At 42.5% G+C, this 24,740-nt stretch overlaps 2 protein-coding genes across 3 annotated transcripts in view; one reads left to right on the top strand and one right to left on the bottom strand.

Moving 5' to 3' along the window:
- The window catches only part of OSBPL10 (oxysterol binding protein like 10), a 185,308-nt gene extending 169,691 nt beyond the window's left edge, over positions 1-15,617 (bottom strand). Inside the window, exon 1 of one of the 2 annotated variants that reach the window (XM_073333363.2) lies at positions 15,210-15,617. In XM_073333363.2, coding sequence (XP_073189464.1) covers positions 15,210-15,523 — 314 coding nt within the window. In that variant the 5' untranslated portion in view covers positions 15,524-15,617. The remainder of the gene's footprint in view (positions 1-15,209) is intronic. The other variant, XM_073333364.2, reaches the window with a different exon arrangement.
- GPD1L (glycerol-3-phosphate dehydrogenase 1 like) overlaps positions 14,851-24,740 on the top strand; it is an 84,727-nt gene continuing 74,837 nt past the window's right edge. Inside the window, exon 1 of the mRNA XM_073333365.2 lies at positions 14,851-15,100. Within this exon, the coding sequence (XP_073189466.1) occupies positions 14,865-15,100 (236 nt within the window). The 5' untranslated portion in view covers positions 14,851-14,864. The remainder of the gene's footprint in view (positions 15,101-24,740) is intronic.

The raw sequence follows: 24,740 nt of genomic DNA, 5'->3' as shown, positions 1-24,740 counted from the left end.
AATAGATAAAATTCCTGCAATAACAAGGTATAGTAACTATCTGCTATAACAGCATAAGAAATATGTGGTGCTTCCATCAGGTAACTCCCAGATAGGAGCAGCACTACAGACGTTTGTTTCCAGAAGGCAATGCTCTTGGTTTGGAAGGTGCCAGATGCATCACTGTATTTACACCCCCTGTGAACTATCTGAAAGGCATTTGCAATAACTATCCTAGCCAGAAACTGTAGTGATATGTTCTAAGAAAGACATGGGGCCCCAGAAACATTCTAATGCATAGCAGACAGCAGACCTTTTGAAAAAGAGACAATGACTTTTTGTACTATTAATATTGCTGTTTATAACAGCTGTTGTATTCCATTTTATTTAAAGTCAGATAGTGATTACTCTCCACACTGCTTGTCAAGATTTATGCCACTTGAACATCAAATATTTCCATCTAATCTTGAACTTCATTTAAAAATGTTATTCTACTATAGGTACTGAATTTAACAGCTAATTTTAATTCTAGTTACTTCTTGGGGGGAGCGAGGAGGGAGAAGAGTCCATCTGAGACAGAGGGTGTCAAGAATTGTGTTACCATAAATTACATCAAACTTAACAGTAAACTGCAAAGAATTCTCTGTAAACTGCAAAGAATTCTCTTTAAACTGAGCTTGTACTTTTTTGGGAAGGGTGCTTATTTATAATGTATAAAGGTAGCCCAAGAGGTCTTGTGTTCAGGATTTTATTATAAGTGTTTATTATTTGTATTACTGTAGCGCCCAGGGGCTATCGTCATGGATTAGTACCCCATTGCGCTAGGCACTGTACAAACGGAGAATGTAAAGATGGTCCCTGCCCCAAGGAACTAACCACCACATTTTTTCCTTTATTTGCATTTTTCAAACTTTAGAAATATTAGGAATGCCAATTCAAGACTTACTTGGTTTTGGAGGAGCTGATGAATATGTAATATTGTTAGCTCTGAACCGTAAACGAAGTGGGAGTTTGAATATTTAACAAAGACTTCCTCACACCAAAGTGTTCGTCACTGAATTTAAAGAATTAACAACAACAACAAAACGGTAATAGTCTGACTTTCCCTCTCAACTGTTCATCATTCTCTCTCTTGAATCTTGGGAGGGCATCATTTAACTCATTCTCCAATTATTGAGTTTTCAAGGCCAGACATGATCTGAATTTTCAGTTTAAGAGACAAGCAGAAATATATTTCAACAAAGCTTTTCAGAGTCTCTTTATATACTATAAAGAAGCAAAAAAAAAAAAAAAAGCACACACAGACTCCTCATTTTCTTTTCCTCCCCGCACCAGCTCAATTGAAGCTTTGCAGAAACAGGACCTTCTCCTTTCCTATCCTACCACCTGAAAGCAGAGTGAGCTTTCCAATTCTCTGTAGTGACCCTTTCCAATCAAACAAAGACTGTTGACTTTATTCTTGAGGTTTCCCAATCCTGTCTTCCTGGATGAAGAGACAATGCTGTGATGCCAAGGACCACATGTGTCAAATTTATTATCTTCATCTTAGCAGTTGATAAGCACCTAATACTGTCTTCCTGATAAAATATTCCATCCTTCAAACACTGACTTTTTAATAAACAAATTAAGAGCCCAACAAACAGCACAACAAATTAGAGAAGCCTCCATTTACAGCCTACTCCAACTGTCACCTTAAGGATCATGGTTAGGGCCTTACCAATTTCATGGCCATGAAAAACGTGTCACAGACCGTGAAATAAGCCCTTCTCTGTGAAATTCCATGTCCCCTTGTTCCTAGGAGCACCCCAGCAAAGGGGGCTCCTAACTCTGGCTGGGTTGGGAAGGGACAGGACTTGTCCACCCCCTGCACAGCTGCTCTGGGGCGGAGGGAGAGATCAGACCCACCTCCATCTTAGGGAACGTCCTGCGGCTGCGGGAAGCTCTGCAGTTGCTGCCTTCAGGCTGCCACTCTCACTTCTGTGCTATCCCATGACCCCTCTACAACAGGTTTGCGACCCCCCCCCCGCATTGGGTCAGGACCCCCATTGTTACAACACCATGAAATTTCACATTTAAACCTCTGAAAACGTGAAGTTTACCAATTTTCAAATCCTATGACCGTGAAATTGACCATAATGGACCATGAATTTGGTAGGGCCCTAATCATGGTTGGTTTGATTTGTAAATTACAACCACTTCCAAGAGATTTGTGAGATAAACAATTGCTGCTTTAACTGTCTGAATCCATCTATTCTTAAATAATTTTTCTAAACATCACCAATCTAACATGCGTGAAAATCCAGGTCCTCCATTTTTTTCTATCAAAGCTCAACATCAAAATGTTACAAGTCACAAATGATCTGTTGTAGTCAAGTAGCACCAATATTACATTACCAGTAAACAGCCATTTGTGTGGAAAGTAAAGTACGAGGTAAACCTGAGTAAAGTACTGAGGTAATACATACAAGAGCTCGTAAAATTGATCAATTATTTACTAGCATAAGTGCTAACCTCACTCAACAGGGTGAAAAATAAACTATGCCTCCAGACTCCCTGCAATTTAAAGGAACAACAGTTGTGTAGGGTTTCTTGTACACTATGTTTAATGGTAACATTAAATAGTTGATAAAATGTAGCTTCCAGCTTCTTTCTTACCTTGGCTTCACTCCACTTTCTCTCTGTCCCTTCCTGTAACTGATCACTCCGCATCTTTTCTTGAGTTTTCTTCCCTTCCACTCTTATCCTTCTCCTCCCCCAAGATTTCTGAATACCACATTTCTCTTTTCTAACTGATCCCATCACTCTGCTTACTCCCTCTCCCCGCTACTCTCGCATCCACTTGTCCAATTACTCTCATACCCAAACAACCTCCCTACTCTTTACACTCACACCTGAAACTGACACACAGAGTTTGACATCTTTTAAACCTAATAGCCACAAGACTTAGACTACTAGTCAAAAACAGACACAGAAAATGGAGGTGACAGAAAGCGTGCCTTACTGTCCAAAAGCAACATGCAAATTCAAAACCAATCCTCCTCCAGCTGTCAGACAAAATTAAAGTATTGGGATACCTAAGAACGTGTGATCTCTGAACTCTGCTTGGGGATGGGGGTACCACCTTTCACATTAGCCTCTTTCCTGGGGTTGTCCACCTCAGCAAATTCTTCTGAGAGAGTTTGACCACAGGATCTAGACTGACCAGCTGATGCCCCCTAACCCATACCCTGGTTCTTGGGGATACTCTGCAGGAACTCTTCTACAGTTAGTGCATCCGTGATCTCACCCACCATCTGAGGGTCCAGCCTCAACCAGCAGGTCACCCAGTCCATCAGTTTCTGGGCAAAGTGATGGGGCTGTAACCCCCCATCCATTTAATGACCTGAAACTTTTGCTAGTATTTTTCAGTGGATAAGTTCACCTGATCTAGGATGGCCACCTTAACCACAACATAGGTCCATGCTTACTCACAGCCATGTAGGCCAGTTGAGCTTCCCCTGTCAAGTAGGGCACTAACCATAGGGCCCAGGTTCCCTTGTCCCAACCTGCACCAATAGCTACTTTCAAAAATAACCAAGAACGTGTAGGGGTCATCCACAGGGTAGGGACCATCTTACAGAGGCCTACTGCCTGTGCCAGGCTGCCGTTCTCCACCACAGGACTCACCACACCTTGAAGTAGCGGTTGTTGCATGAGAGCTTGCTCTCCAATAAAATCCTGTAGGCTTTTCTGTTGCTCAGCCTGCCAGGCAAACAAGGACGGTCTCTCCAGGTGGTGGGATTGCTGGAAGGCCTGCACGGTCTCTTGCACCTCCTTCTACTAGCCATTGCAACGATGTCCTCCATCACCCAGACTGCAGAACCTTTGCACCAACTCCCCTGTTAGTTTCTCAGCACAGATAAGGCAGATCCTGGACAAGTCCTTATTTGTGACAGGGCAGAGCCCTTCACTCCCATCTTCTCGTACAAATGGCTCTGACACCTCTGGTTTGTAACTACCATTGTACATTTCGTGTTTTATCAACCACCACCCTCTTACAGTCCCCTGCAGCAAGTCTATTTCAAGTGTCATGTAATCATAAAAGAGGGATGAGATCTCTCCATTCAGAGAGCTCCCTTTACCTTTCCACTGGTGCTCGCTCTCTTCCCACTTCCCTGCCCTGTACTTCCTTCCTATGCTCCTTTTTCTACTCTGTAAGTTAACCAGTTAATTAGCACCTTAGCGCTCCCCAGCCCAGGCTGATCTAGTAATTAGCCATTCCTTCCCTCTCTCAGGCCCTCTCCAGGGGAACTAATTGGATTTACAGTGACCAGAGTGCTGGTTCAGCTGTTGGTTCTTAGCACTTCGTTACAACAAACACTAGGATCTCTTACTAGCAGAGCTATAAAATGCCACAAACCTTAAGATAAATATCAGAACATTTTAAAAGGAAGTTATGGGAATGCATTTATATCATCCACCTAAAGTTGTGAGGTTAACAAATGCAATACTTTCATTTTCATTACTCACTGTAATATTTTGATTTTTTTTTAATCATTTTTTTTTATCATTGAGACCTAGAACTTATGGCCAATTTCAGCAGCTTCGATATACAGATGGCTAATTAGCTTTCTCTAAACGTATTATCAGAGGACAGGCTAGAATTTTAAGGTGATTTATCCCAGGAGAAACTGAACCCCAGATGTGATCGTCCAATGAAGAAAACACAGTTGCCCCAGTGATTTTATAGTAAAACCTTTTTTTTAAGTAGTATTATATATACACTGTATATATATATACTCTCCAGTGTAGGGCCAATGGATTTTATTATTTAATTTAGTTACTGTCATTTGTCCTATTTCGTAACACTAACGCTAAGTATTCACATTATTTTTAATGATCTAATAGTGCATATGTGTGTTCCCTCTGATCTCACACACACACCCACGCTCCACAGAGTATATTATCCAGCGGAATCGTTGCTCAAACAGCAAGAGGAGCTAATCAGAGCAAAACTGAGTCTAGGGGGTTTAGCGCTGACTGTGGGAATTTGCCACTTCTTTTTACTGTCTGAAAGCTCAGCATGCCATCACAGTGGAAGAAAGCCTGCTGTATGTTGTGTGTGTTACTTCTCTCCCTCAGGAACAAAACTGTTGCTCTGGTCTGACATGCACTGACAAATCCCAGATGCATTGACTGACTGGAAATGTTTGGGTCCTGTTTGTTCTAAATTTAATTTTTCTACAGCTTCTATCACTATACTATCTGAGCATCTTGTACACATAAATGAATTATCTTCACAAAAGGCATAGACAGTGATATCCCCATTTGACAAATGGAGAACTAAGGTACAAAGAAGTTATTTGCCCACAGTGACACAGAATGCCTGGGCCAGAGTCAGGAACAGAACCCAGACCTCCAGAGTCCCCAACAAATGCTTTAACCGCAAGATCGTCCTTTTTCTCAACTCCAACCTGAGACTGAAAGAAGTCTTCTACTAAGCATTTGTTGTAAAGACAACTAAAGGATGAGACACAAATGGATGAATTTGTATGCTGGCCCTCTAATTTGCTAAATCCTCCTCTGGTTCCACTCAACTGCTTGAGCAACATGCTATGCTTGAGGACAACTGCACGTGGCTGACTCTGTAGTAGATGCTCTCCCTGAAGTATAAAGTTATCTATTTTGCAAATCCACTGTTCTATTAACAATTTCAAAGGAGCTTGTGTGAGGTAGATCTATAATTCAGAGATACATAGAGAGAAACTGAAGTTGGAGGCTTCAGAGCAGACGTACTGGTCAATGAAACACATTTTCCATTTCACTGGTCTAAGCTAGGTTTCTGACCATCACAGGTGGCAGAATTTTTCCTTGAGTGGCTGAGGAACCACTCTCCCATCAAAGATGGCCCCAAAAGAATAGAACATCTATACATCAGTCATTAAGCTATCAGAAGAATAAAGGCTTCAGTCAAGAATCTATATGCATCAGTGTACTTTCTCTTTAGACAGTGTTCCTGAAATATCATTTATCTGATATGCAATTTTTTAAAAGCAGGTATACCATTAAAATCTAAAAATAGAATTGTAGATGTAAAGATTCTAAAATAAAGTTATATATTAAACAACACTCTAAGCTCAAATGATGTCGCTATTGGGGAAAAATCCCAGCTACATTTCCAAGAGCAAAAGGTGAAGAAAGTAGCTCAAGGAATACAACAAACAATTTACTTTTGGATGCAATTTTTTTTTTTAAGTGTTCAGTAGTATGTCTTCATTATATATATTTTACAGGTTAAATCTTGGCATTTTAAATTCCAAATTTGACTTGAAATTAAAGCTGTGCCTTGTGACAAAATTTCAGCAGCATAAAACATATGTTGGCTGTCAGGTGTCCACCTTGTAAAAATTCCCATCAATCTGTTCACCGTTAGTAGGAACATACTGCTTTTAATAATTTCCAGCCATTCGACATGATATAGTACGATATACAAACAAATTGGCACTTGAAAAAACAGCTTTATTTACAGGGACAGTTTTGTGAATAAAAACTACAGCAGTATTTTAGTCCTCTCACCTTTTTAACATGTTTGTATGGCAAAAGCATTAATTTGCTCAGTTACAAGCGTATGAATTACAATCAAGGTTCTAAAATGTAAGCAGCAGGTTTCTACCTTTCACCTTCCCCTCTCTCCTCTATTCCATCTGCAGTCCCTTAATACAAGAATCTCCAGGGCAACTCCAGCTGTGATCAAGCAACAGTCCCTATAATCTATTATAATCTTTGTATTTGTTCTGGCTATTATGAGACTGGGCCATATCAGTGGCCTGTTTAACCTGGATTCAGAGGATAGTGTCTCCTCTCTTACCTCTGTACAGCTGTCCTTCAAGACATACCGTAAGTTACTTTTATTATTCATTAACAACATTGCACACAGCACTGTACAGATATGCAGGATACATATGCCCTGCTTCAGAGAGCCTTCATGCAAAAAGCGAACCACAGGTAGAGCATCAACCACATCAGGGTTGTTTTATATAAACACTTTTATATATAAGTGTTATACATTCCAACAACCAAAACATATACTGGTTCTTCCCCACTCCCAATTGTTCTGTACATTTAGAAGCATGATAATAATTATTTCCTGATGAGTTTGTTTCTCTTGGGCAGACATTTTTACTCCCACTTCTATGCACACACAATTCTAATTATATGGCCCTTCACATCTGCTGGTGATTATTTGCTGGGTTCTAATATTGAGAAGATAGGCCTTAAACATACCACTCAAAAGAGAAGTTGGGCCATAGCACTTACGTCCAGCTCCACTGTCTCAGATTCATTCAATTTCCTACCTGACCTGCCCATAGGGTGACCAGATGTCCCAATTTTATAGAGACAGTCCCAATATCTGGGGCTTTTTCTTATATAGTTGCCTATTACCCTCCACCCCATCCCAATTTTTCACACTTTCTATCTGGTCACCCTACCTGCTCAAGCACATCTTTCTCATGATGGCCCCAGACAAAGACCCCCAGGAAAGGGACGCACAATGGCCACATCTCAAGGCTTCAGCAGAGGTCAGAGTGCCTACTCTGCTATATCATGGAAAAGCAAGTCAGAAAGTCTCCACCAAAACAAGATTTCAACAAAGGGTGGGGGCGGGAAAATGTGTTTGCAAAATCTGACAACTCCCTCCACCTACCATCCATTCCCAGTTTTCTGACCAGCTCTGCCACTACACTGTGCCCAGGGAGGTGGCAAGTAACAGAGGTTTCAACTACTCCCAAGCACCGCAGATACCTCCATACCATAGTTCATGGAGCTTAGCATGTTGTCAGTATGGCTGATTTGGAAAAGAGAAAAATCCTTTAAAAAAAAAAAAAAAAAAAAAAGTAAGTGTCCTGAATTAATCCTCCCTGTTCTACTAGATCAGAGTCTCTCCTTCTCCAACACATTTATGCAGTTGATAAATTCTGTTTTTCCTCTACATCTATATAAAGTCTGCCTGGTCCACTGTCAAAACCCTCATACAGGCCTTAATTTTCTTCTCAACTATTGCAACCTCCTTCTTTATGGAATCCCAGACTTACCCTTCAGATCCATTCTAAATGTTCCCATTAAAGTCACTTATCTTGCCTTCTGCTCAGCCACATCCATCTCATCTTCAAACCCCTTCACTGAAGCTGCTTCTGACATTAAGCTCAACGCTCTTGCCTTCCTAGCTCCTGCTTCCGTTCTCTCGCCCCTTCTGTTTAAATGCCAACTTCTACTGGTTCCTATGCCATCTTCCATGCTTTGTGATGGCCTGAGCCTTTTTTCTAACGCAATCCATTATGTCTCTACTCTTTTTTCCTTTAAGTCCCTTCTCAAAATACAGCTCTTCCAAAAAGATCTATAAACCCTAATTTAAGCGTTCATAAAATAGTCTAAAAATAAAGTGTAACTTTGCTCACATCTTCCATTCTTTGTCTACTTGTAAGCTGAGACAGGGACCTTATTCTCTTTTGTTTGTAAAGCACCCACCATATCTATGAATAGTAATTATAGCAACACTGTTCTGCAAAACACCCCGGAAAATGGTTGCTGACATTTTTAGGAGGTGCCATAGCAGCAAGTACAGTCAGAGTTCCACGACAGCTGGGAAAAAGAGGTAGATCACAAGAACAATCCAAGGACATGGTGGCTCTTTCTTCAGTCACATAAGAATTGTTTGGGATTGAGAGAATTAGTTTCTTTTCTGGAATACACTTCCCGTGATTTCTGAGGTGAGAGCAGTCGGACTGCAACTGCTCTTCTCGCGAGAGACAATGAACAGGACTGTGGTAGCATTCCAGCAGGGGGAGTATGAGCTCAAATAAAAATAAAGTACAGCCTAGGCTGCGCCTCTGTTGCAGAATGAGCATATCTAACTCAACAATTATGCCCAGGAGGAGGAGGATCATCTTCAAGAAACAATAAGGGTTACAGGACAGTTAGGATATGGTTCTCGGAGAGAAAACTAAGGATACACTGAAAAAAGTGATGTAGAGAATATTTATTGAGTTATAAAATAAAGTACAAGGGAGAACTTATTTAATCAGTGTCTTCTCCAAGAGAATTCAGAAGAATAAGGAACTGAATACATCCTCTCTCATCCACACAAAGTAGAAGTAATAACATCCAACAACTCGGAATTCATCTGTTTCTGTGTCAGTTTTGCATTCATAATGATCTTTGCCCAGCCAACAGCATGCAAGGATCAGGGATTTGTTCATGTTTGCAAAGAAAACCTTCCAGATTTAAAAGGTTAGAAACATTTTCATTTAAAAAAAAAAGAGAAAGAAAGCTTAGAATTTACATTTAGCATGGAAAGATTACTACTTGACCTGAGCAGGTGGATTTTCAGGACTTGTTTAGAATTTTTTTACTGAGCTACTTAAAATCAGGATGGTAAACCACAAGCTCTTGTTTAAAACACGGACTGAAACTCTCCCGTGCACACCTAAAAAGTAAATCCAACCAGAAATATTTTATGACAGTGCATCAACTACAGAGAATATAATTATCACAATTACAGAGCAGAAAAATTAGATGCCTTTGCATCTCATGACACCCACAGGTGTGTGATCACGTTAAGGTGCCCATGCTTCAGGCCAAATCTGGCTCTTCTGCTCTCTGGATTCTTGCCAGTATAGACCCAGAGGGATTTAATGAATCCAGTTGAGTAGTTTCGGATTTTTACTGATATTACAAAACAAGTTTTTAGCCATCCCTATCTTGTTTATTGTTTAAGTACTTGCTCCAATATTTAAAAAGAAATAGTTTGAGAATGACTTTTCCTTCTGCATGTTTTAAACTAAACAACAGTCTTCCTCATTTTCAGATTAGGCTGTTTCTGAGGCTACTAGACTGCAGTGAAGAGAATAATTTTTTAAATAAAAGTCAGTACACTCTCACAGAATTCACTTAATAGGATGCCAAATGAAGTAACTTCATGAAGAGGACCAATTCATCTTGAGACCTGCCATTGTTTCAGCTAATGCAAGTTAAGACTTTTTTTAAATGAATCTATATGTAGTACACCAAATGAAAGAGAGCAAACACTAAATTGTGTTGGGTACCTTTTTAAAATAGCAATGCCTGTGGTATATCTGTAAAGAAAATATCAGTGAAAATGTGATTCACAGTAACTGCATTCCTAAAGGAATTCCTGTTTCATTTAGATTTTAAAAGATAATCCTGGCATTCAAAAAGCAGGTGTTGGGCATTCTAGAGGCTTTTCAATTTGAGCATAATACGGTAGACCTTAACATTAAATGTGTTAGAATTATATAGGTTAGTGGATAAGGCCAAGTGTCATAAAGGCTACTGATATCTGATCAGAGGATTTGGAGTAAGTACCTTTACATTTATTAGACTTTTTAAAAGTGAATAAAAGTTTTGGTAAACTCTGTCTCCAGGGCCCCAGTCCACAAATGGTACTGACCAAATGACAAATATTCAAAGGGCAAATAAACATGTAAACAATTACCTGATACTGAACTATAAACTGAGTTTGGGGTGTTATAAAAAGAGCTACTTCATAAGTTTTGCTTTTTGTTGGTATTGTATTTATTTTAAACTTTGATTTCTAGAAAATCCTCCACCCCGAACAAATCCTTTTAGATTCAGTATAGTTTGTGATCCCTGATCGAATAACCCAACTATAATTCAGCAGAACAGCTCTACTGATGATATAAACTTCTTGAGCAAAAATATAAACACAGTATAGTGACTGAAAAAGTGTACTAACACAGCATGAAAAAAGAAACATGACTGCTACAACTTCCAATGTCATTTAATCTATTAAAACAGAATTATTTAAACAAGCATATTTTAAATTGTATTGTTTCTCCTGATGTTTTCAGAGAAGGTAAGCATTATAAATTAAAATTATGTCTTTGTGTTTCTTGTTAATGGAGGTCTTGTACATTTGGAAATTGACTCCTATAATTACCATCTAACTGTTAAATTGCCACAATGCCCAGAGACCCAGTCAGGAACTGATTGTGCTAGGCACTGTCCAAACACAATGAAGATGCAATCCATGTCCCAAAAAATTTACCATCAGAGGTCTCTATTCTGCAATCAGATCTGTGACATCAGACCCTTAGATCAAAGAAGAGTTCCATTTAATTGGACAAGGATCCACCCACATACGTCCCATTGCCCAAATGAGATCCAAGAAATTACTCATTACTTTTGCAAAAATGGGTCAGATACAAAAGTAGCCTTTAATTTTCAGAGTTATGCTATCAAAAAGTTTTTTTTTTTAAAGAGGAAGATTGTCACCAAGTAGGGGACTGTGTAATTCAAGAGATAGGTAAGACGACAGACCTTTCACCTCCAAGAGTCCTGACCAAATCCAACGTATGACAGTAGCAACCAAGCTATTACCACCCGATGGCTGGTCAGTGGCCTACCAAATGAGCTGATGAAACCAATCCAGTTGTTCCAGGATTGGTGTCCCCAACACAAACACACTACATCTAGCATATTTGTTGGCAGTTATGACAAGGGAACCAAGCCAGAAAGCAGTAGTGGATTGGGGAAACACTAACACAGGCAAACACTGGGTCTTTATTAAACAAGAACATTGTGACAATGTAAATATCACTAAGTAACCATGGGATTAATTTTCAAAGTCATACCCTCCAGAAATTTATACATATCCTTTACCAAAGGCTGCTCTGTGGGCTTGGGATAGAACTAGAGATAAGATAAGCTCTTTTCCTTTGCCAATGACACCCATTGCAAACAATCCAGATCTTAACCCAAACCACAAACCAGAAACCTTTAAATGTTTCTAACTCATTTAGAGTCAAAAATCTAACTTTAACTGCCCCACTCTCCTGTGGTACTAGTACTGTCAAGTTAGCCATTATGTTTCTCAAGTTTCTAGAAAAAATATTTTATACAGAATGCTAACTTTAATAGAAATGATGGTATCTGGTTATTTAGGAAACAAAAAAAATATAACTAATTTAGATCAACCTTTTCAGACAACTTTCCTAACAAAAGAATCTCCATATGTGACATGCCTGGAAAAGGATCTGGATATACAAATTACCCAAGAGAAATGAGGTTTGATCCAGAAAAGAGGGCCAGCAATCTCAGTCTGCAGCACAATAAAAGAACATTTATGTAAGATATTGTTTCAGTCTCACACTAGTCAGATTAAAAAAAATAGAGAGAGATTGAATGGTGATAAATGTTGAAGAAACTGTGGTGAAAGAGGAGATGTTATGCATATATGGGGGACATGGCTAATCATAGAGTATTGGAATGCAATCCATAACCAAATATCACAAATTGTTGGATTATATTACCAAATGATCCACTGGTAATCCTCCTGGGGGCTTCCTACTGGAAATGATAACACAAAGGGAAACAAGGAATTAATTGCTCAATTGTCTGCAGCTGTTCGGCTATTGATAGCATCTCACAGGAAAAAGAAAAATAGTCTAACTATAGGGAACTGGTTAAAAAAAAATAATAATAATAATCTGGGAGGTTGCTATTATGGAAAAATTAACACACCAATTATGTACCTGGCAAAATAGAGGACAAATAGATACTTAGACATTTTGGTTACCTTTTATTCAATACTCACGGGCAAAAAACTCAGGGCACTTGTCCAATTTTTTTTTTTAATATTAACATTTGATAGACATGCCTGTCTGTTAAATATGTGTAATCAAAAATTTCACACAATTTAATAAAATCACAAGAAACAACATGATGCTCACTCTGTAGTGTGCTAATATCCTGTAAAAAAGAGAGATCTGGTTACTATATTTTCATTTGTCTCTCTAAACAGAAGCTCGCTGTTGTAATGATTATTGTTTTGTTTCTGATATTTACATGGCAAGGATTTGTAAACCTGTTAATACTTCCTAAACAAATCAATAGTAAAAAAGGAACCAATGCACACCTTCCAGCCTGGGGATGAGGAATGCTATAACTGGGTCTACAGTAGCAGTTTGGCGGGGGCAGGAGGGCAGTTTTCCACCACTTTCAATTCTGATTCAGCTCCATAAGTGACAGCAACTTTGGAAGCTCCAGCGGTGATAATGCTCCCATGGACACTAGCATTTTTATTACTGTGTCATTTAACACTGTTTACAGCATATCTAAATGACACAGTGGTAAAACACCACGGTCTGCTGAACATTAACAGCAATATTTCTTCCACAGCTGTTACCACTGGCTAGGCACGCTGATGTCAGCAACTGTAGAAATTTTTTGCCCGATACAGAAAAGGCCCCGTGTAGAAGTTTACCCTGTTCTGTAGGTAGAGGTCCTCACTCTCCACAACTGCCAATCTAGTACCTTTCATAAGCACAAAAATCTAGTTATTTAAAATAACAGGGAAAGGGGATGAAGTTTGCTAACCAGAAGTGAAAGAATAATAATAAATCCTCTCTGCCCAATTCCATTACAGTAGACCCCAGTACAGCATTATTAACACCACAATCCCAGTTGTAACAACAATTTAGGCCCTGATCCTGTACTGTGTTGGGTCCGAGCAGATTCCCATCGCAATCAGTGAAGTTCCTTGCCTGCGTAGCAGTCTGTTCATACCCAAAGAACTGCAGGATTAAGACCTTGGTCTCTGTGTCCATGACGAAAATAAATTAGACTTGTCAAATCAGGACGTAATGAAATTAAAACTTTTTTTCTTCTTATGAATTGTCTCATTCCCCCCTCCAGTAAAATGATCACCACGGAAAATACTATTTTTCTATTATCAGAGGGGTAACCGTATTCTGGATCTGTGAAAGTGGCAAAGAGTCCTGTGGCACCTTACAGACTAATAGACATATTGGAGCATAAGCTTTCGTAGGTGAATACCCACTTCTTCAGATGCATGTCTATATACTTCTTAGTGCTAGTTTCTTAACTGAAGCAGGACATTTTATTCCATAGTTATTTTTTTTTAAATTTTGCAGAATAAGGAAGTCAAAAGTAATACATTACAGTATATAGTTTAGATCTATTTTCTACAGAACAAGGTTGGGGGGAGGGAGGATGAACTAGAAACATGTCAAACACACTATTCACAGAAAGAAAAGGAGGACTTGTGGCACCTTACAGACTAACTTATTTATGTGAGCATAAGCTTTCGTGAGCTACAGCTCACTTCATCAGATGCATGTAGTGGAAAATACAGTGGGGAGATTTTATATACACAGAGAACATGAAACAACGGGTGTTACCATACACACTGTAAGGAGAGTGATCAGGTAAGGTGAACTATTACCAGCAGGAGAGAAAAAAAACCTTGTGTAGTGATAATCAAGGTGGGCCATTTCCAGCAGTTGACAAGAACATGTTAGGAACAGTCGAGGGGAAAAAATAAACATGGGGAAATAGTATTACTTTGTGTAATGACACATCCACTCCCAGTCTTTATTCAAGCCTAATGTAATGGTGTCCAGTTTGCAAATTAATTCCAATTCAGCAGTCTCTCATTGGAGTCTGTTTTTGAAGATTTTTTGTTGAAGAATTGCAACGTTTAGGTCTGTAATCAAGTAACTAGAGAGATCGAAGTGTTCTCCGACTGGTTTTTGAATGTTATAATTCCCGACGTCTGATTTTTGTCCATTTATTGTTTTACGTAGAGACTGTCCGGTTTGGCCAATGAACATGGCAGAGGGGCATTGCTGGCACATGATGGCATATATCACATTAGCTGCTACTCTGAAACCTATTCACAGAAAGTTATTTCTTCCATCCCTCTAACTCCCTAAACACACACACCATACACATATTTACATTATATGTTCAAACACCAAGCTACTTATCAGACCTCACTTGCAAAACTGCCACCGTGAAGATATACCAGCCCAGGCACATGATCCACTCGGCTTCCCCTAACGACAATGGAAATACTAACGAGATCCCATCGCCCACGTAGGAGAATGAAAGAGGGATCAGGCCCGTGGCTGAGCGGAATGCCGCCAGGCTGGGCTACACACACACACCACGCCACCGGCCTAACGGGCCAGGGTCCCTCAGCCAGCTCCGCAGAGCGGCATCTCAGGGGGACCGGCGCGTCCGAGGTCTGGGCGAGCCGGGGAACAGGGCGTCTCACGGGGCTGGTCAGCGGAGGACTCAGGTAAGAGGCTCCCGCCTCAGAGAGTGCCGGGGTACCCAGGCTGAGAGGGCGCCCCGCGGCTGTGCGCGCCCACGCGGGGGGCAGCTCCCGCCTCGGGGCCGGGGGTTACCTGCTCTGCCAGCCCTGGAGGAGGTTGGTGTATTTGCTGAGCGCTCCCTCCAGCGTCGGCTCCCGCCTGCGGCCGCTGCCGAGCGCCGGCCTCCCTCCGCTCCCTCCCGGGCTCGCGGCTGCCGAGCCCGGGCTGCTGCTGCTCCCTCCGCCGCCGCCTTCCAGCCTGCCCGCCCCAGGCCGGCCCGGCAGCCCGCGGCCCAGGGAGGAGGGAGACGAGCCCGCCGACGTGGGGCGGCTGCTGCTCCGGCTGCTGCTGTTGCTTCCGCCGCCTCCATCCCCGCTGCCGCTGCCCTGCGCCGCCGCCTTCTCCATGGAGCCCGCGGCGCAGGGTCCGAGCCCGCCCGCCCGCGGCTGCTGCTGCGAGTTCCCGGGAAATGCCTGACTCACGCGCGGAGCGGGAGTGGCCGGGCCAGTGGGGGGAGCCGCCGAGCCCGCCCCCTCCGCCCCTTACTAGAGCAAGTTGGGGCGGCGGCTGCAGAACTACCCCCAGCCCCGGGAGACGCAGGAACCCCCGCCCTGGCTGGCAGTTGCTCGGGAGGCTGCTGGCCCGGCCTGGGAGAGTCCGAGCCAGGCCTGAGAGAGAGAGCACAGCACGCGGAGCGACAGCCAGGGAGAAGAGCACAACTCGGTGTGTAACACACAGCAGCAACAGCGCATAACACACGCAGCATACACACCATGTAACAGCCAGGGAGGAGAGCACAAGTTGGTGTGTAACACACAGCACCACACAATACACACACAGCATACACACTGCATAACAGCCAGGGAGGAGAGCATGACTCGGTGTGTAACACACACACAAACGTACACACTGTGTAACAGCCAGGAAGGAGTGCACAGCACGGTGTGTAACACATAGCAACACACACAGCACCACTACCAGTGAGGAGAGCACAGCACTGTATGTAATACCCAGCAACACACATACAGCATAACACTCACTGAGGAGAGCACAACACAGTGTGTAACACACCACATACATATACACTGAAGACCAACCAGAGAGGAGTGCATAACATGCATTGTTTCACACAGCACTACCCACCACAGAACACACATAACGTGACAGCCAGAGAGAGGAGTGCACAACACAATGTGTAACATAGCACTTCCCAACACACCGAGTACCTACCACAACACATACACAGTATGTAACACACATAGAAGCGTGCACAACACACGCACATACATAAGCAGTATTGCCATCTCCAGTCATTCAATAACCATGAGTCACATATTGTAAATCCACCAAAAATCATGAGATTGGCTTAAAATCATGGTGTTTTTAATTATAAATTAGAAGGGGTTCTTTGGCTTTTGGTTTCTGAGCTTATAGGATGCAGTTAGGTCATCTTTTCTACACAACCATGAGGGCTAGAAACGTTTTATTTAAAAAGAAATGAGAGCTTAGAGTCTCTGTCTTTTTGTTCTATATTTGTACAGCACCCAGCACACTGGGGTCCTGGTCCATGACTGTGGCTTGTAGGTGCTACAATAATACAAATAATAAATAATAATCATGCAGTCTATTCCTTTCAACAGCAGGAATTTGTAGAAGAAAAAACAATTTGAGACAATCAAATCATCAGAGCTGGCAACATTGCAAAGGCAAGCTAACCACAACATACACACTGTGTGCACAGCAATTAATGCATAACACAGAGAGAGTTGTGCTCTACTTCAACACAAAGTGTATAACAAAGGATCACAGCACTGAGTATATAGCACATGGAAACAAATGATAAACCTGCAGTGAGAGAGACCTTGTGTTTCAGGAATAGGAGCTCTGAGTACAACGCCTGCTTTTGTCACAGACTCCCTGTGTAATCTTGGGCAAAGTACTTAATCTCCCCATACCTCAGTTCTCCATTGTAAAATGGGGATGGTAATACTTCCGTGTCTCTTAGGTGTTGTGAAGATACATTCTTTAATAAGTCTGAGCCACTCAGATGCTACAACAATGGGGAACATATAAGTACCTAGACATATCAGACACAAAGGAGTGTGGAAAAACAATAGTGTGTCCATATCAACACATACATCAACATGGGAAGTCTGGGACAGTTCTGAGAGGCTGCAGAACCTGTGGCTGCAGGAGGCACCCACAGGCAGACAGGGTGCTAGAGTTCTGTGGTGGCTTATTCACTCCTCTTGCAGGCATCATGTAAGGAGGAGTGAATGGGTAAACTGAGCTTGGGCTGTGCCTTAAATTATGGAGCTGAAGATTGCTTACCTCCTAGGCTCTGACCCTGTGCAGATTAAAACTATCTGGCATGGCACTGAGAAAATCTCCTGACAGCTGAATGAGACACATGGCAGCAAGTGGTGGTGGGGAAGGAAGATATTTTACATTTGAGTTGGTGAGCAGGAGAGGGGGCCAATTATGCTTCCCCTGCTGGCTACCAGTTGCCTCACCAGCTGCCCCAATTGAGGTCATCCTCCTGTCCACTTACGCTGTTCCTTTCTGTGGGTTCATCTAAGCCCCTGCCCTCCTAGCCACTTCATGCTGCTTTCAATTAAGGGCTTCATCATAGAAATGTAGGGCTGAAAAGGACCTTGAAAGGTCATCAAGTCCAGGCCCTTGCACTGAGCAGGACCATCAGCACCCTTTGGGCAACTTCACATTGCCTCTGACTAGGTCTTCCTCCAGGGCCCTCTTCTCCTCCTTATCACTTCTTCTGTCCCCAACTTGGATCTTCTATGGGGTCCTTTCAGCAGGTGACTGCTTCTTTATTTTCATGTCCTCTCATTCCTTACAGCTAACCAATCCCTCCATCTCAGTCGGTTTTCTTTGTACCCCCAGTCAACCTATCCTCATTAATAGAAGTTGTATGTACTTTTATAAAATAAATGAAACAATAGTATCCAATTTCAGTTATAAGCAGGAGTGGGACAAATAATTATACAGGGCAACCCAATTGAGGGGATATGCAGGGGGCTCAGATGTGTTTAGTTGGCTTAAATACTTATTTGCACCTATTACCATAGTTTTTGAGCACCTCACAGTCTTGTTAATGTATTTATCCTTACAACACCTCTGTGAGGTAGGTAAGTACTATTATCCCTGCTTTACAGATGGGGAAGTGGGGTACAGGGAGACTAAGTGACTTGCCCAAGGTCACACAGGAAGTCTGTGGCACAGCAGGGAATTGAACCCAAGAATCCCAAACTGGTGCCCCAATCATTGCATCATCCTTCCTTTCTGCTTGAAACAGCCATGCACAGAATTCACAATAGACAGAATGTATATCCGCACAGACACATAGAAGCTCCAAATTAACGTAAATATTCACACACAGTGCATAAATTATCACAACACAGGGTATATATTAATATTCACACAGAGCGTATAAAGTCACCCACCCAGGGCATAGATTCACACACAACCAGTGGAAAGCAAGTGGTGGTGGTGTAACCCAGAAGAAGAATCAACCCTTTCTGTGGTTAATTTGTTTATTAGTAAGGACTGTGTGAATATTTGTGTTTGTTATTTTATGCTACATTCTCATTTTGCTTTAAACCAACACATTCTCCTAGCTAACCTATACATACATATAATGTGTAATTTTGTACTCTCTGTGTGTTACTCCACACACTGTATGAGTAGTCATGTATACTCTGTGTGATCATGTATGCACTGTGCAAATATTTAACACAGAGAACATACAAAGTTTAAAAAACACAAAGAATGTATTTTAGTAAAATAATATACAGTGAGTCAATTACAACAGAGTATACAGCTTAATACAAATATTCACACACAGTGCCTACATTCTCGGGGGGGCAGATTCTCCTATCATAACAATTTACACTGAAGTAAATGTAAATTTACTCCCTCATGGGGAGTTATGCCAGCAATGTAAATTTACTCCCTAATGTAATGTAAATTTAATGTAATGTAAATTGCAATGTAAATTTACTCCCTAATGTAAATTTAATTCCCTAATGCCAGCAATGTTATGTTATGCCAGCAATGTTGGTTGTGTTCACGGCCCTGTTTAGTGCTCCAAATGGTATTGTCAGGCCTCCTTTAAGATATGTCTGTCTACACTGCAGTTGGAAGGTGTGATTCAAAGCACAGCTAGGCAGACTCACACTAGCTCGGCTCAAGCTAGCAGAGTGAAACTAACACTGGACATTGCAGCACTAGTGATGGCTTGGGTTAGCCACCTAAGCTCAGACCAAGGGGGCTGGGCGGTACTGGACTTGGGCAGATAGTCCAAGCCAGTGCCACAATGTCCACATTTTTAGCGCACTAGCTCAAGATGAGCTAGCACGAGTTGATCTACCCATGTGGATCAACAGTTTGCCTCTTGGTTCTGTTTTGCTTATTTGCTTTTCCAGCCAAATTCCTCCTCTTCCTTTGCAAGTCATAACACCGGGTTCACAAACTTTTTCTAGTTTAGCGAGTAAGAATGGCAACACAAACATTTGAAGGAACATGGGGGAGGCAATTGCTTACTGGATGGAACTTGAAGAACATCTGGAAAGGATTCTACAATTGACAAAGGTATGCAAATCTGCTGTCAGATACTGTGGTACAATATTTTGTATCATCTCCTGGATATTTTGCTATAGTTCAGTGAGAGGTTCAAACAAGAAACTAGACAGTCCTTATAATGGTGATTTTTTTTGTGGGGGGCGGGGTTACTTGAATTGCTTGCGAGGTATGATACTATGTTGTGAGATCATGTGGAAGCTATTAGGGCTGATACCATAAAGGTGACATACTTATCAACCTGAATTCAAAGTGAATTTATCAGTAGGATTACAAGAAAAGTACAGCGGACTACTTTTGACCAGGTTAGGAAAGCTAAATATTTCTGCATTGTGTTTGAGTGCACTCCAGACCTTTCTTGACTGGAACAAAATGTCTCAGGTGTCAAAGTATGATTGAGGTTTCAAAAGATGGAAAGGTTTTTGAGAGCTTTGTAGATTTTATTGATATTCACACTGGCACAGCTCCCCTTTGTCAGAGCAGGTAGGCCCAATTGAGCATAGGTGCCAAGTGGTGGGTGCTGAGCACCCACTGGCAACCCCCCTTCAGCTCCCCTTTTCCCCTAGCACCTCCCACCTGCTGGCAGGCCCCATTGATCAGCACTTCCCCCTTTCCTCTCTGGCTTCTGAGCTGCAAGTGGGTCTTTAATGTGTCTCCTGCAGCTCTTTGTGGCACATGATATTAAAACACTGTGCGATCGGTTAATAATTAAATCAGGCTGCTTTTACTGTGTTATTTACCAATTGTAGTTGATAAAATAATACGTGGTCAGTCATCTTGCTGTGAGAATTTTATTTTATATATATATTCTCCCTCATACTGTTTAAATATAAATATAAATATATACTATAGTAAATGAAACAATGAATTCACACTACTGTGGCTCTTTGGGGTAAATGTTGATTGCTAATTTGGCTCCTGACCTACTGAAGTCTGAAAAAAGAACAGGAGTACTTGGGGCACCTTAGAAACTAAAAATTGATTTGAGCATAAGCTTTCGTGGGCTACAGCCCACTTCATCGGATGCATAAAATGGAACATACAGTAAGAAGATATATATGTACACATACCGAGAACATGAAAAGGTAGAGTAAGAGGCGCTATTATCAGCAGGAGAAAAAAAAATATTGTAGTGATAATCAAGATGGCCCATTTAGACAGTTGACAAGAAGGTGTGAGGATACTTAACATGGGGAAATAGATTCAATATGTGTAATGACCTAGCCACTCCCAGCCTCTATTCAAACCCAAATTAATGGTATCTAGTTTGCATATTAATTCAAACTCAGCAGTTTCTCATTGGAGTCTGTTTTTGAAGCTTTTCTGTTGCAAAAGTGCCACCTTTAAGTCCGTTACTGAGTGGCCAGAGAGGTTGAAGTGTTCTCCTACCGGTTTTTGAATGTTATGATTCCTGATATCAGATTTGTGTCCATTTATTCTTTTGCGTTGAGACTGACCGGTTTGGCCAATGTACATGGCAGAGGGGCATTGCTGGCACATAATGGCATATATCACATTGGTAGATGTCTGAGTATCCCCGAGTATCCCCAACCACTGCTGACTCGTGTCCCAACATTTCCTCCATGATGCCTGTTGTTCTGGTATCCTCCCCACACATATCCCTGCCTGTCCTCCCTCCCCACCCCCACCCCCACCCCACTTACACCAGCTCCACTGTCCTCCATGCCAGTGCCACTCCATTTTCCTGGTGAGCATGGAGAGGCAGCAAGTGGTGGGACTGCGAGGAGTGGATGTTTCAGCTGGAGGCAGGAAGGGGCAGGACAGTGGAGATGCAAAGTCTTCACCCCAAATCTGGTCCTAGCAGAGACAACGGAAGCTTGACTTGAATGGGGGGGAGCTGAGCTTTGGGAATGGGGGGTGTGTGCCAAGGAGTCCAGGGTGCAGAGGGAGTTCTGGCCACACCCGGGGGTTCTGACTACTGTGGGAGTTGGGGAGGGCAGTGGGGCAGGCTCAGAGAATGGCACAGCCAGGGTTGCTGCAGCAGTATGATGTCCCCATTCCCCTGTCCTGGGTGCCCAGAACAGTCACCTGCCTGGCCCCTTGCCCCTGCTGCCTATTTTGTGCAACTGACAGTGTATGGGGAAGAGGCTTTATACATCCATCTACAATACAGGTGGCTCAGAGAGCTGTGAAGTGGCCCATTCATCTCAATGATATATTCTCAGTGGAATGAACACCCTGTAGAGATGAATACAGACTGAAACAATAGCTCTGAAACGTGTGAACTGTTCCATTCATCTCAGGCTTGGTCTACACTGCAGAGTTAGGTCAACATAAGGTAGCTTAAGTCAACCTAACTCTGTACGCGTCTGTACTACAATGTTGCCCACTATACCAACTTAATAATTCCACCTTTGTGAGAGGTGTAGCACATAGGTTGACGTAGTAAGGTCGATGCAATGTTAGGCTATGTCTACACTACTGCGGTAAGTCGACCTACGCTATGCAACTCCAGCTACATGAATAACGTAGCACGAGTCAATGTACCTTAGGTCAAGTTACCAGGGGGTCTACACCGCGGGGGGTCGATGGGAGAAACTCTCCTGTCGACTTACCTTACTCTTCTCGTGGGGGGTAGAATACAGGAGTTGACTGGAGAGTGATCTGCCTGTCGATTTGGTGGGTCTTCACTACACCCACTAAATCAACCGCTGGTGGATCGATCTCAGAGCGTTGATCCTGGCTGTAGTGTAGACCTGCCGTTAGTTTAAACACTGTGTTGCTTATATCAGACTGCTCCTGCTGTCAGCCAAAGCTGGGCAGTGGGCTCTAGCTGTCAGTGCCCCACACTGATAGGTAAATCAGTGCAAGCGCTCCTCATGAGGGGACACACTGTGGACAGAAGGAGCTAGTGTGGATATGCAAAACTGATTTAATTACTGCGGTGGCTGTACATCGACATAAGTTAAGTCAATTTAATTTTGTAGCGTAGATTTGCCCTCAGTGGGTGTTCCATTCTCACTGCCCCAGTGTCAGCGCTTGTGAGCCTGTGCCAGGCACCAAGCATGGCCAATCTCAACTCTTCACTGCAGTCTCGGCAGTGTGCACTTAATGCATGCTTTGAGCACACTTGTTATCAGCTTCCCACCGAGAAGGTCAGCGCCCTCCCACCCAGACTCTGGGAGGAAGGAAGGAAGAGGGTTCAGAGGGGGAGGTCCCCCCCCAGATCCCCTGAGAAGGTCAGGGAGAGAGATCTCTCCCCTTTTACCCTCCCCCCCCCCCCCCCCCCCGGAGATAGTTAGAGCCCTTATATACTACTATTATACTACTGAGGGTGCACTTCCCAAAACTATTTTAAAAAAAACTCTTGACAGATGTGGATAGTAGCAACACATCCATTCTCTGATTTCTGCATGGGTAAGGCTTGACTTATAGCGCATAGGTTCAGGTTCAGTGGCCACAGCATGTCCACTTGAGCCACGCAGTTACTATGACAACAGCCTGCCTCTTGTTTTAACAGAGCGTGCGTGTGGTGGGGGTGTTTTGTTTTTTCCTTTGGCTCCAGCCTCTTGCCTAACTTAACCTGAATGACTTCTTCAGTACAACCCCTCCCAAAGGAATAGTGAGTGCATGCACTAACTGAGAAATTCCAAGCTACTGAGATCAGTGGGGGGAGGATCAGGGCCATACTTTGAGTCTCAGGTGTGTGCAAACAAAAGTTAGCAAATAAGTTACTTTTATAAAATATCATTTTAGGGGGCTGTACCTCAGGAACCCCTTGCTCAAACAACCCCAAACTGGGACCACGAATGCTACCAGCACCTTCATAAGCCCCGGCATATGTTAAGACAATCTAAGAAAACATACATATTTTACAGGTTTCAGAGTAACAGCCGTGTTAGTCTGTATTCGCAAAAAGAAAAGGAGTACTTGTGGCACCTTAGAGACTAACCAATTTATTTGATATGATAATCAAGGTGGGCAATTTCCTACACAAATCCAGGTTCTCTCACCCCCATACACACACAAACTCACTCTCCTGCTGGTAATAGCTCATCCAAAGTGACCACTCTCCCTACAATGTGCATGGTAATCAAGGTGGGCCATTTCCAGCACAAATCCAGGCTCTCTCACCCACCCCTTTCCCGGGGACACACACACAAACTCACTCTCCTGCTGGCAATAGCTCATCCAAACTGACCACTCTCCAAGTTTAAATCCAAGTTTAACCAGAACGTCTGGGGGGGGGGGTAGGAAAAAACAAGGGGAAATAGGCTACCTTGCATAATGACTTAGCCACTCCCAGTCTCTATTTAAGCCTAAATTAATAGTATCCAATTTGCAAATGAATTCCAATTCAGCAGTTTCTCGCTGGAGTCTGGATTTGAAGTTTTTTTGTTTTAAGATAGCGACCTTCATGTCTGTGATTGCGTGACCAGAGAGATTGAAGTGTTCTCCGACTGGTTTATGAATGTTATAATTCTTGACATCTGATTTGTGTCCATTTATTCTTTTACGTAGAGACTGTCCAGTTTGACCAATGTAAATGGCAGAGGGGCATTGCTGGCACATGATGGCATGTATCACATTGGTGGATGTGCAGGTGAATGAGCCTCTGATAGTGTGGCTGATGTTATTAGGCCCTGTGATGGTGTCCCCTGAATAGATATGTGGGCAGAGTTGGCAACGGGCTTTGTTGCAAGGATAAGTTCCTGGGTTAGTGGTTCTGTTGTGTGGTATGTGGTTGTTGGTGAGTATTTGGTTCAGGTTGGGGGGCTGTCTGTAGGCAAGGACCGGCCTGTCTCCCAAGATTTGTGAGAGTGTTGGGTCATCCTTCAGGATAGGTTGTAGATCCTTAATAATGCGTTGGATTATCATGCACATTGATTATCATGCACATTGTAGGGAGAGTGGTCACTTTGGATAAGCTATTACCAGCAGGAGAGTGAGTTTGTGTGTGTGGTTTTTGGAGGGGGGTGAGAGAACCTGGATTTGTGCAGGAAATGGCCCACCTTGATTATCATACACATTGTGAAGAGAATTGTCACTTTGGATGGGCTATTACCA

Source organism: Lepidochelys kempii, chromosome 2, assembly GCF_965140285.1.
Source record: "Lepidochelys kempii isolate rLepKem1 chromosome 2, rLepKem1.hap1, whole genome shotgun sequence".
Lineage (NCBI taxonomy): Eukaryota > Metazoa > Chordata > Testudines > Cheloniidae > Lepidochelys > Lepidochelys kempii.
The sequence above is the reverse complement of the archived record's forward strand: the minus strand, read 5'-3'. Positions and strand labels throughout refer to the sequence as shown.